The sequence below is a fragment of the Xyrauchen texanus genome, chromosome 14 (genome assembly GCF_025860055.1).
Source record: "Xyrauchen texanus isolate HMW12.3.18 chromosome 14, RBS_HiC_50CHRs, whole genome shotgun sequence".
NCBI lineage: Eukaryota > Metazoa > Chordata > Actinopteri > Cypriniformes > Catostomidae > Xyrauchen > Xyrauchen texanus.
In genome coordinates this window covers 42,817,337-42,830,497 of record NC_068289.1, presented here as the reverse complement: position 1 = coordinate 42,830,497, position 13,161 = coordinate 42,817,337, and the positions used below count along the sequence as shown (strand labels likewise).

Sequence of the window (13,161 nt, the reverse complement as noted above, 5' to 3'; positions counted from 1 at the left end):
CAAATGGCTGTGCAGGTGAATTTGTACAGAAACTCCTTATATGGAGATGATTCGGGTGTGTTTTAAACAAATTATTAACTGTGGACACACACTTCCTCGTTTAAAATCAAGATTAATCAACAATAGAATAAGGGTAAGTACACATGTGCTTCCGCACCTGTACTGAATTTGGCAGAAATTTTGCACGAGAACCTATTCTGTGCACATAATTATGCGACAGTTATTGAATGAGACCCAATGTGTGGCAAGATGGACAAAGAAAGACAGAGCAGCTGTTGTATAGAAGACGGGTTTATTTTATGATGTCAAATTTAGATGCACAAAGGCGGCAAAAGAGGAAGGGAAAATATTGCATGACTAATGCCAATAAAACACTGTCAGACAACAGAGAGTCCTAAGCAATATAACAAGACCGTATCAAAAATGTTTATCCAACAAACTAATAATAACATTTATCAAATAAATGCAAAGAAGCAAGAATTTATTTTGTCCCCGTTGAGGTGCAAATTTCAGATGGAGAACTGACAGCACTGGCTAGAGGTGGATAATGCCTAAGGATGTCTCATCGTGGTCTTGTGGGGTCATGTGGTCAGACTGCGCATCATGTCCTTAACGAGAGAAGGTCTTGCCCCTAGACAGACCATGTGTGAGTTAGTTTCAAATTTCCCAGACCAAAACAATGCAATAAGTGGGTTAAAAACATCTCAAATGACTACTGTCGAATGATTTAATGCAATTCATATCGAGTTCATATTTTTGGAAAAAGCCTCATGATAAAGTTTACACAAAAGTGCAGTATATTTATGAATCAAATTGTTTGTGTGATTTCAGAAAAACCAGGATATAATGTACAAAGTTAAAAATTGTGAAAACAGCACTTACGACATAGTTTTCATCTCTTTCTTCTCAGCGTCCGGGCGAGCTCGGTTCAGCACCTTGAGGAAGTCAGAGGTCTTGGATCTCATACGAGTGTGGATGTAGGCCTAACAGAGGACAAATCACACATGTGAGCAGGACAAGTAGAGATACACCGATAGCAATACCAAAAACCAATCCCATGCAGCTTGTGTACAGTGTTTGTTACATAAACGTTGCCATACAACACAACACTGGCAGCAAACCAATAGTTCAGTTCACTCAAAAATTCATCATTGAACTCAAAGATTTTTAGAAGAATATCCCAGTTCTGTAGGTCCATACAATGCAAGTGAATGTGACCAAAACTTTGAAGGTCCAAAAAGCACAAAAAGGCAGCATAAAAGTAATTCATAAGACTCCGGTGATTTAATCCATATCTTCAGAAGTGATATGATAGGCGTGGGTAAAAATTGTTCTTCCTGCTCAGTAGGTAAGCAATATGCGCAAAGAATGCGAATTGCCAAAAACAACAGGAGAATGTGAAAGTGGAGACTAATAGTAATAAAGGACTTAAATATTGAACAGTTTCTCACACACACCTATATTAATCGCTTCAGAAGACATGGATAGAAACATATGGTCATATGGATTACTTTTATGCTGAATCCTCGTTTTATGCTTTGAGTTTCAGTGTTATTCTGTGCATTGCATAGACATACTAATGTAGTATTACTGTTCACTTGCATTATTAACGGAGACAATATAATATACAAATATACAAGTCTTCCCTTGAAATCGTTTCAGCCATATTACAAGTATCACCTCTTCAATTGATAAGTGTAGTACAGTACAAACATTAAAAGTAGATTAAATACTTGAAAAATCATATTATAAGTTTAATAAATTAAAATATTAGAAAAGTGCTATATGTGTCAAACTCATTCACTCTAAATATGTGAATATGAGTGTTGTTTATCTTCATCAAAGTACTATTTCAGTTTTAAATGTTTAATCATATAACATAATAACAACATAACAAATAGCACGTTATGACTCCGACTTTCAATATCTCCAGTCATGATCACACAAAGGCAAAGCTCAAATCATGAGGAAGAGCAGTGCCGAAACACGACTCACGTAAATTGTTCTTCCGTAAATTGCTTGCAATTTTACGTTTCAACCACAGATGTCACTAGAGAGCACAAAGTTACATTCAATTTTACACTGCAACTTTAAATAACACTGTACATCATGTATTTAATGTAAATAATGCAGCCAGACCTTCATGGATTGTTAACATTTTTTATCTCTGCATCCCTTGATAAAAAAGTCTACATTCCTAAGATTACAAATGAACTCTATAGAGTTTCTCTCCAAAGCCTACAAAAGCCCTATCGGATTTGTTTCATCTGATCACACAAAGCCACAGATGACTAAATTACAAGTATGCAAACTAAGAGACACACTTTAAAGCTTCTTGTAAATACAGGCAAACAGTCATTCGATTGTTGGCATCAACTGGGCAAAGAGGCGTTTGTGAGGAGAATCTCACCTTGGAGCACTTTATGTGGTAGTGCAGATAGTCTCTGAAGGTGTGGATGAGGTTGATGGTGTTGTCTCTGGTGTTGACATTGGTGTGTCGGGGGAACAGCACTGTTGGGAAATTATTTAGAATAATTTTAGGATCGGACATGTTTAAAATTGTATCTAAATCTTTCTATTTCAGTTACTACAACTCCACATTTCTTACTGCAGTTCTTATGGCCGTTCACACCGTATGCGTTTTTGAAATCCATCTGTGCCATTTTTTAACTGTTCTGCTGTTTTTTTCAAAATGAAAATTCTCTCATAATTTACTCACCCTCATGCCATCCCAGATGTGAATGACTTTCTTTCTTATGCAGAACACAAACAAAGATTTTTACAAGAATATTTCAGCTCTGGAAGCCCATACAATGCAAGTAAATGTTGACCAAAACCATGAAGCTTCAAAAAGCAGATCATGATTTCAAGCATGATTACACTTCCTAGTGTTTGATGCATGCACAGTGCTTGATGGTGCTAGGAAGTGTAACCGAGCTTAAAATCAAGATTTATAAAAAGTTATATTTTTGTCTGTTCTCACCAAAAACCGATTGGATCACTTCAGAAGACATGGATTGAACATATGGAGTCTTATGGATTTTATGCTGCCTTTATGTGCTTTTTGAGCTTCAAATTTCTTGTTACCATTCACTTGCATTGTATGGACCTAAAGAGCGGAAATATTCTTCTAAATATCTTAATTTGTGTTCTGCACAAGAAAGAAAGTCATACACATCTGGGATGGCATGAGGGTGAGTAAATGATGAGAGAATTTTAATTTATGGGTGAACTGTCCCTTTAAGTCTTGCACCATGACCAGCATGTTTTTAAGAAATGATGTCCAGTTAAAAGAAGTTCAACTGGAAAAAAGTTGTTTTGCTTCATTTAGTTGCACTAAGTCTAGCCGTTTTTAATGCAATAACACATCCTAAGCAAACCACAGCCACCAACGTGTACAACACTATGACCAAATGAAAAACAGAACTAACTAACTAAACATTGCATGACGCTACAAACTTCTCAATTGCATCAAAAGCTGAAGCAGAGTGCTGGTAAACTTTGTTTGCTTTATAAAAAAATAAAAAAAAATAAAAGGCGTGTCAGTTTTTATTTATTTTTTTCATTAAGTTTTGTGCAACTGCCATAAAGAGCTGATGTTTGCTCTCTTGAATGCAACACAAATACACTTTGCACCTGTAACAGTTCAGTACAACCCTTTGGGTTGTAGAGGCCAAAAGTAAAAGGCATCAGCAAACATCAAACAAAACTGACAAATGTCTACACTTAACTTTGTTCCAACCAGCAGTTGTGGCTGATAAAAGTGTATTACAAATTTTCACAATTTAAAGGAATAGTTCTCCCAAAAATTAAAATTCTCTCATCTTTTATTCATTCCATTTTAGATGTGTATGACTTTCTTTCTTCTGCTCAATGCAAAGATTTTTAAAAGAGTATCTCAGTTCTGTAGGTCCAAACAATGCAACAAAACACAAGTCAACAGGGTCCAAAACTTTGAAACTCAAAAAAGCACATAAAGGCAGCATAAAAGTAATCCATACGACGCCAGTGGTTTAATCCATGTCTTCAGAAGTGATATGATGAAACAAATAAATATTTAAGTACATCGGTACTAGAAATTATTTTCCCTGCCCAGTAGGTGGCAATATGCACGAAGACCGCTAATTGCCAAAAACAAAAGAAGAACTCTTAGGAGAAAAGAGCACTTGGGAGGGCTGTTTGAAAGTGGAGATTTATAGTAAAAAAGGGCTTACATATTGATCTGTTTCTCACACACACTTATATCAATTCTGAAGATATGGATTCAAGCACTGGAGTTTTAGAGTTTACTTATATGCTGCTTTTGTGTGTTTTTTGGAGCTTTACATTTTCAGTCACCATTTACTTGCATTGTATGGACCTACAGAGCTGAGATATGTTCTTCTAAAAATCTTAATTTGTGTTCTGCACAAGAAAGAAAGTCATGCACATCTGGGATGGCATGAGGGTGAGTAAATGATGAGAGAATTTTCATTTAAGGTTGAACTATCCCTTTAAGATGCAATCTAAGAATTGCATTGCAACACACCCAGTTTTCAACATTTCAGAAATTTAAAAGCAAAATTATGCCAAAAACTTGACAAAGCATTTAGTTAAAACCCAAATGTTTGGCATCATTAACCATCAATACTTTGAGACACAACATTTACAAACCAAAAGTTATGTATCCAATATTGTCTCCCACTGTTGCATCAGTATCTTTCAGCTCCATAGGAGGCTCTCTGTGACTAAACAGCACCTGAGGGGCCGTGTGACTGGCCCTCCGTCCCTCTTTAAACTCCTGCAGACACAGAACCATTCATAAATCCATAAGCCATTGCTGTCATTGTCCATCAAAGGACAAACTGTTTAGTGGTCACTTCTGGAGAATGTGCTTCTGTCTATGTGCTGACATCTTGATGGGCAGGTGATTATTTTGTTTTCCTGGACTAATTTTGTTTTCTTGGGCTGGGGGGGTTTGATGTATACTATGAGATAGAAATGTGTCAACTAGTAGACATTTTGCTATAGTGTGTGTGTGTATATATACATATATATACATACATACATACATACATACATACATACACACATGTATGTATGTATGTACGCTATAGCAATGTGGTTCAAAAGGCCACATTGAAAAAAATGGGATTACAAATCTAATTTAGACCTGTAAATAAAGTCGGGTTGTTAAAGTTTTGAAACAGAAACAACAATATTAGAAGCCTTTCTTAGGTCACATATCAAACATTTTGCACTTATACATTGAAATACTTTTTTTTCGCATATCCCAGCTATGCTGGGGTCAGACAGCAGGGTCAGCCATGATATGGAGCAGATAGGATCAAGGGCTTTGCTCAAGCGCCCAACAGTGGCATCTTAGTGGTGTTGGGGCTTGAACCCCGACCTTCTGGTCAGTAACCCAGATCATCAACCGCTGATCCACCACTACCCCACTATGACGTAAAATTAATAAAAAATATGAAAGGAATATTCCGGGTTCATTAAACATTAAGCTCAATTGACTGCATTTGTGGAATAATGTTGATTAAAACCAAAAATTATTTCAACTCGGGTTTAAAGAAGAAAATTTGAAGCTTGTAATTTTATAAACGCACACATTCACTCTTCAGTTGAAACTCGTGTATTATTAATAGTTGTTTTTACAGACATTTTAGGGTTCACAGCGTTACATTGTCATGCCATCAAAGGTTTAAAATTGGATTAAACTTTAAAATTGGATAGAAACATTAACAAACTATTTTTTCACACTAAAAGCATGTTAACAAGCATATCGTGTACATCTCGTGGCTATACATTTAAAACAGTGAATATTTTAACCTTTGCGAATGGGCCCATTCACTTACGTTGTAAGTGCCTCACTGTAACCTTGATTTTTGCGTTTTTCATAGATAAGGATGTACAAGACAAAATGCATTTTTGTGGTAATCAACATTATGCCACAAATGCTGCTATTGATTAAACTTAACTTGTATTAAACCCAGAATACTCCTTTAAAGACTTTGCACTACTTCTAGGTCACTAATCAAAGAACCAAAAGACCATGTTAACACCTTTGTACAAGACAGATAAACCCACCACCCCATTTAGAAAAGTTGAAGATGACCTCTTCAGCTTAGGTCAGCTTAAATGACAGCTCTTACAGAGCATTTCATTCTGTAAATACAGACAAGACAACGTTACTTGACAGATAGTGGTTTAACCTTGTAATTTCTGTGGAAAACAATGACATACAATCACTGAATAGCAAAACAGCCACAGGGCTCGTGCTTCAAAATTATAACTTTGAAGGAAATACATAAATGGTCAGGAATGCTCTTTGAACATGGGAAATATTCTATAGGGAAACTGGATTGCAGTTTATCAGTATTGACAATCAACAAAACAAACCTGCATGAACACCTTCCCGATGATGACATCATCGTCATCCTTGAACACTGTGCTGAAGACAACAGTCACTCTGTCTTTCTTTGCCTCGATATACCTGAAATCAATGAGCGAAAAACAAAATCAGGTTATGTGATATTAAAACAGTGTTTCCAACATGCTCGTGTTTATTAGAGCAGCAAAATCAAATCAATAAAAATCACTTTTCCTGTTGGACCGGTGCTGCTCAATCACTACATCTTAGGCTAGAAACATGCATTACACAAGTACGCGTTTGGCGATTGGTTGAACATGCAAATCGTGTTTTCTTGCGTTAATGTGGCGGTAACAAACCTCGGGACTCAAGAGGGCGATAGAGCTCCCTTCAAAAGTCTGCAACATTAAACTGGATGTGTTACTATTCAGGTAAGTTGATATGAATATATTGAATTTAACTTACTCGCTCAGCAATATTCTCTTTAAATGTGTTGCTCCACCATGACAGTTGTCGATTTGAAAGAGAAAACTCATTGTAGAAGACAGTTCACACTACTCTCGCTATAGCACCCCTTTATGTTCCTTGATTGTGTAAATATGTTTTTGTGTTACAATCTGACGGGTTTTTTTTTCATATAAAATACAATAATATAGATAAATCGATTATCAAAATAGATGTTAGATGCATCCCTACTATTAAGAAATAATTTTAATCTGTAACTGTTGATTGATGAAGTTGCTCACATTGACTCATCGTCCCTGTAATGGACAACAGCCCTCTTGTCCCCCTCACGACCTTCCTCCTGGAATTTGAAGTACTTCTCAAAGACGGAGGCAAAGCAGTTCCTCTTCAGAATGCCTGCCTGGTGAACCATCTCGTCTTTGTTAGGTGGAAGAGCGTCCAGGTCAAAGAGCAGGGAAATATTGTACCCTTCAGAGAGGAACAAAAACAGTCAAATGTTGAAAAGCAAAATTCTTAAAGTAAAAACCACAATAATGGAAATGACAGTGGTTTGATGACCTACCATCTTCTGGAGCCACAAGCAAATTGCCATAAACACGCTTCAGCAACTAAAATAAAAAGGATAGATATAAAAATTGAGGATGAAAACTTTCATGTAAAATATTTTTAATTATCATTTTTTTTAAAGGTGTAGTGCTTAATTTCTGTCCCACTTTGTGGCACCAAAAGGCATTGCAAAATGATAAAAATTATAGTTTTTTTCCTAATACACTTCATATCTGCCATTGGTTGATAACACAAATAGTCCCGCCCCAAACTCACACCGATGTTTTTGTGTTGGACTGGTGGGGATGCTCAAACAAACAGAGCAATGTTTTGATAGCATCACAGTGTTTACACTTTGTTTTAATTTATAATCTCTGCATATTAAACGGTGACAGGAGAAAATTATACACTTCACCTTCAAAGGAATAGTTCTCAGTTCTGTAGTTCCATTCAATGCAAGTGAATGGGGTTCAAAACTTTGAAGCTCAAAAAAGCACATAAAGGCAGCAATTTGGGGTGAGAATATAAGTCACTTTCACTGTAGCAGTCTCTTGGCACTATCGTGATTTCAAGCTTGATTACACTTCCTTGTGCTTGACAAATGCGCAGAGAGCTTGATGGTGCAATGAAGTGTATTGAAGCTTGAAATCATGATAGTGCCTATGGCAAAATGTACAGTGAAAACTATATATATATATATATATATATATATAGGTCTGTTCCGACTGGAGCGCTTCAGAAGACATGGATTAAACCACTGGAGTCTTCCAGATTACATTTATGCTGCCTTAATGTGCTTTTTGGAGCTTCAAAGTTTTGGTCACCATACACTTGCAATGTATGGACATACAGAGCTGATATATTCTTCTAAAAAATTTCATTTATGGTCGGCAGAAAGAAAGTAATACACATCTGGGATGGTATGAGGGCTAGTAAATGAGAGAATTTTCACTTTTGGGTGAACTATCCCTTCAAATACCGTTTTGCCTTCACTACTTCATTTTACATTTTCCGGTAGTGTGACATTCCATGTAGTCTCTAAAATATGCAGTCATAAATGCTGCATAATTATAAAAAATAAAATGCTTTTAAAAATAGCCTAGGTTTTGATGGAGTGCAGCATGTCACACTGCAATACAACTTTCCAAAAAGTATTTCTTGTCAACTACTAGAGAATAAAATGACATGCACAGGCTCGTTTCATTCCTGGAATTTTAAGATGCCTTGTCCGCATTGTGTATTTGGTCTGCTGTCACCTGTGTTAGTCTGCATAGGCAAGATTCAACAAACAGAGTCATTTTACTTCATTTTATGTCACGGAGATCAGTGTGGATGATATGAGCAAATAGGAAGTTGGTGGCCATTTCTGATTTGCACTGGCGATTCATTTGATTTGCAATGGTAATCCTTGCAAGTCAACGGCTGAATGGGGTTGGAACATACTTTGAATATTCATTTGCATTGGCAAGGGGAAAGCCACAACCTCAACACCCATTACAAGCTTGTCCTAAACTCACATTTAGTGACTTGGAGCATTGCAACAGCTTCAGTATGCATACGATGGCCTATACCTACACTAGTGATGTGTATGAGTAATAGACTAGGCATACACTAATTTTCCACCAAGTACTCAACTAGAAAAGTGAACTATAGTTTCCCTCTTAATCTCACCTTTAATACTGAATGCAAGAGGTGGCACTGTACTGTACAAAACCACATGTTCAGAACCATCATCATAATTAAGTGAGTGAATGATAGGGGGATGGTCACTCAGCTGATGCGAACACCAACTCTGTATTTGTTGAACACTTAGTTTTCTATACAGCAACCAATGTTTCTTTTTTTAAACATGTGACTTCCTCCATCCTAAGTGAATACCAGACACTTCCTGTTTCACAATGAAACCACAGAAGACATTTAGTCCCCTACATGGCAATTTTATACGAACACCCTGGACTGAATCATCTAGAATGATCCTAGGACAGGACTCAAGAAAAGTATGAAAGAATGATGCAAAATAACAAAGGGGCTTTTCAGCAATTTTATTGCATCACATCTGTCATTAAGAAGACTAGACTGTAATTTTTGTAAGTGGAAGCACAAACGGGAATTACAGTTTACGCACTATAAATGTCACAAAAACCAGAATTTTGCAACACACTAACCCAAATGCTCAGTAGTATTTCACACAGAAGACGTCCAGGTAAAAATGGCTAATTTAATGTGCCAGCTCAAAATTGACAGTGTAAAGGGATGAATCTTACTTTAACTTGTCTAATGGAAAACATTATGCGATTATATTTTCATAGGAGAAAATTATGGACTTATTTTTAGAACCCCTTCCCAAAATTATAATTAATGTACATCATCTGGGCTTTTACCTTATTTACTTTTGTTGTTGTTGATGGTATTTCCCATTATTCTAAATTGAGATTCGCATTAGATGAGTAAAGAAATACTGTGCCTGTTTTTGTTTCTTATTTAAATCAGCATAAAATAAATGCAGTAGAACAAATGCATAAATAACCACCTTATATTTTAACCTCTTCATCTCAGCATTTTTGGGCTGCCGCCTGCCCAAACATATGTGCCCTCACATATGTGCTTGTCCATAGACATTCAGTCTAATTTTCAGTTCATGCATCACCCTGATTGTTTCGTTGAATATCTCGGCCTCCAAGTGGACTAGAAGCTCAATCGAAGTCTCATTAGAAAGCCCCTTTGCGATGATTTATAACATTTAATCATCAGTAGTCGATAACATATTTCGGATGATTTGTTTGGCATACATTTCCTGCTGGACTGCATATTTTGTTCTGGACATCTAAGATATACCATTGTATTATTCACACAAGCAAGCCCACAGACAAGTAAAAAATGGCTCTCATTTTTAGCTATTAGGGGCTTACAGCAACAGTGATTGCGCATAAAAGAGACGTTCTTATTGATGTCTTCCTCATATTTCACTTTGTGATTCTTTTGAAAAATGTTCAACTGTACAGTCGCATTCCTGAATGAGAGCTTTCATTTGATATAGTATTTGTCTATTTAAGTGCTATTTGAAAGACTTTTCTATTTATATAAATATTTCTACTTTGTAATGTGAATATTTTCAGGCCTTATTTTGTGATTTTATGTAACATAAATGCAAAATTGATGGTTATCTATGAAAAGTTCAGATTCTAAGCTTTCAAACAATTATGTATTCAGAGACTTGTGCATTTTAAGTGTAAACTTTTTTCCCCAACATAGCAACGGACCATCCAGCAGGTCCGCAGAGACCGCAGGTGCCCCAGACATGTGCTTGAGAGCTTTCGTGCTTTGTCATACCTCATTGGCTCCATGCTCCTGAAGCTCCTTGAAGAACTTCAGAGAAATGCTGACCATGATTTTGGTTTTGTCTCCATTGGGGTTTGAGATGTGGTAGAGCACACCATCAAAGTCTATATCAAAAGCAACACCACATCTCATGTCAGTTAACATATTGCTTTAATATGTGCAAAATAAACATTACTGTTAATGTAACTTCCTTTCAAATGGATTTGAAAGCAGAAAAGTGGTCATAGAAAAATATAAAAAACTGTAACACTATCTGTATCACCTGGACCAACTATTTGGTCAACTTATATTATTATAAGGTAAAAAAAGAATTATTAGAAGACTTATGCTTACTGCTGAGGTCATTAATATTTATAACATACCTGCAAATGTAACATCTACTGCGTCAGGCTTGTTCCTGAATAAAAAAAGGCAATAATGTTGTAAAACAATGTGGTCTGTGAACAGGAAAACATTGCTGCAAGGCTGGGCAGAGTGATAAGAAAATCAAAGTCTTTTTTATTTGCCTTGCACTTTAAATAAAGGATAAGACTGAGGACAATCTCAGCTATCACGATACTCAAATTATTTTGCAGACATGAATATATGAAAGAATTAGAGGTAAAAAAATACATTTCTGTCATTATTTTCTCATCCTCATGTCATTCCAAATCTGTATGCTGTTATTTTTTCCCCCACAGAACACAAAACTAAAATGTCTGGAGAAACTTTATGCAGCTCTTTTCCGTACAATGGCAGTTTTTAGTGACCATGTCTATCAAGCTCCAAAAAAATCCCCCATAAATCCTCAATAAATGTAGTCCACACAACTTTATATTTTGTCTTTGATGCGATAGCATTGTATAAATCATTATTTACCAAAAATCATTATTCCTTTGCAGATACAGACCGTGTATTCAGACTTTTGAGTTCCATTTTTGATTTGTACACAAGTGCGAATGAGAATTGAGAGCGCCACCGAAACTGAAAACTTTCAGTAAATACTGATTTAAATTCCGGAATTTTCCTCACCAAAAGGTATAGTATGTCTTCAGAAGACTTGGAATATAGCACACAAATCAATTTTTATGATATCTTTTTTTAGTAAATTGACAGGGTCAGTCAATCACTATGAACTGTAGTTGTACAGAAAAGAGCTGCGTGACAAAATACCAGATGGTTTTTGAACGACGATTGAGGTGAGTGAATAATTACAATATTTTAATTTTGGGTGAACAATTCCTTTAAATAAACTTATGGGCTATTTAATTAAATCACAATCCTAACTTATTTGTGTTAATATCCGTTGATGATATCGAGCGACTCTCGAGGTACAGCGCGCGTGCGTGGCAGTTCCAGGCACGCGCAAATTGAAATGCTCGAACCAAACTGAAGGCGGGGAGAAGTTTACGAAGTATCTGCGATGCTTTTTTTCACATCATGCATAGACGGGCTTGAAAGGAGTTCTGTCTAATTTGCATAGTTAGTATCCCTTCAGTCACCAAATCTTTCTAAAGATCACGTCAATGGTCAAAATTAACCACGAGCCTTCCGAATGTTTCAGTAATCAATAGGAACGTCGACCCCACGCATATAAATTAGGTTTTTCTATGTAAGCTGTCTAGTTTGACACACCCCATACAGGATGCCCATTTATTAAAACATGGACATTCAACAATATATCTGACCGAACAGATGCAATCAAGCACTACTGTATGCATTCCATGTTATTAAATCCATGCATAAGAAGATATGACTCTTTCAAAGCATGCTTGCATTATACATTATATATTTTATATGAGTTTTCGCTCAAACAGGAAGATGATCTTACCCGTTGCTCACACAGTCGAATTTGAGGGCTAGAGTCTCCTCTATGATCCGATTGTTGATTTCCAACAAAATCATGATGATTTAAATAAATGATAAATGGAGATACAAAATAATAAAAAATAGTATTAAATGCTGATTTTCCACAATTCTACTGAAGTCGATTTGGTTTTCCTGCCCTTTGCCCGCTTCCGCATTGAATCGTAAGACCCAAGGGCTGTTCGTGTCAATGCCTGTTCCGGGGGCGGTCAGGAACTTGTAGTCATTTAATAAAAAATACTCCTTTTCGAGTTGGTTTTAGTTTTTGTAGTATTTATATTTTATAAAAACAAATTATGTATTGTTATATATATATATATATATATATATATATATATATATATATATATATATATATATATATATATATATATATATATATATATATATATATATATATATATAACAATACATAATTTGTTCTTGGACTTCATCACATACAGAATTGCAACACCTTTTGATCTGTTTAATCACATTAAAAAAAGTGCATTGGTAAGAAATTTACGTATGAAATACAAAGTCATAATTTTGATATACAAAATCATAATACTGACATAAAAAGTTATGAGATACTAAGTCAAAATTAGTTTGTGGCTCATGCA

The 13,161-nt window shown here is 35.8% G+C and overlaps 1 protein-coding gene across 1 annotated transcript; it reads right to left on the bottom strand.

Moving 5' to 3' along the window:
* Positions 1-273: 273 nt before the first annotated feature.
* LOC127655053 (actin-related protein 2/3 complex subunit 2-B-like) lies at positions 274-12,731 on the bottom strand. Its single transcript, XM_052142649.1, has 10 exons — positions 12,525-12,731; positions 11,077-11,111; positions 10,706-10,818; positions 7,392-7,437; positions 7,111-7,297; positions 6,394-6,487; positions 4,654-4,780; positions 2,411-2,511; positions 883-983; positions 274-631 (listed from the first exon to the last, which is right to left on the bottom strand). Exons 1-10 carry the CDS (start codon positions 12,596-12,598, stop codon positions 610-612), a joined length of 900 nt encoding a protein of 299 aa, XP_051998609.1. The 5' UTR covers positions 12,599-12,731; the 3' UTR covers positions 274-609.
* Positions 12,732-13,161: the final 430 nt, after the last annotated feature.

Bases quoted from the DNA above. Each gene is read 5' to 3' on its own strand.
- LOC127655053 (XM_052142649.1), bottom strand. From the start codon at position 12,598: ATGATTTTGTTGGAAATCAACAATCGGATCATAGAGGAGACTCTAGCC. The intron at 10,819-11,076 runs GTATGTTATAAA...CTTTTGATATAG, and splicing joins AGTAGATGTTACATTTGCAG to ACTTTGATGGTGTGCTCTAC. The intron at 984-2,410 runs GTGAGATTCTCC...GTCCTCTGTTAG, and splicing joins ACCACATAAAGTGCTCCAAG to GCCTACATCCACACTCGTAT.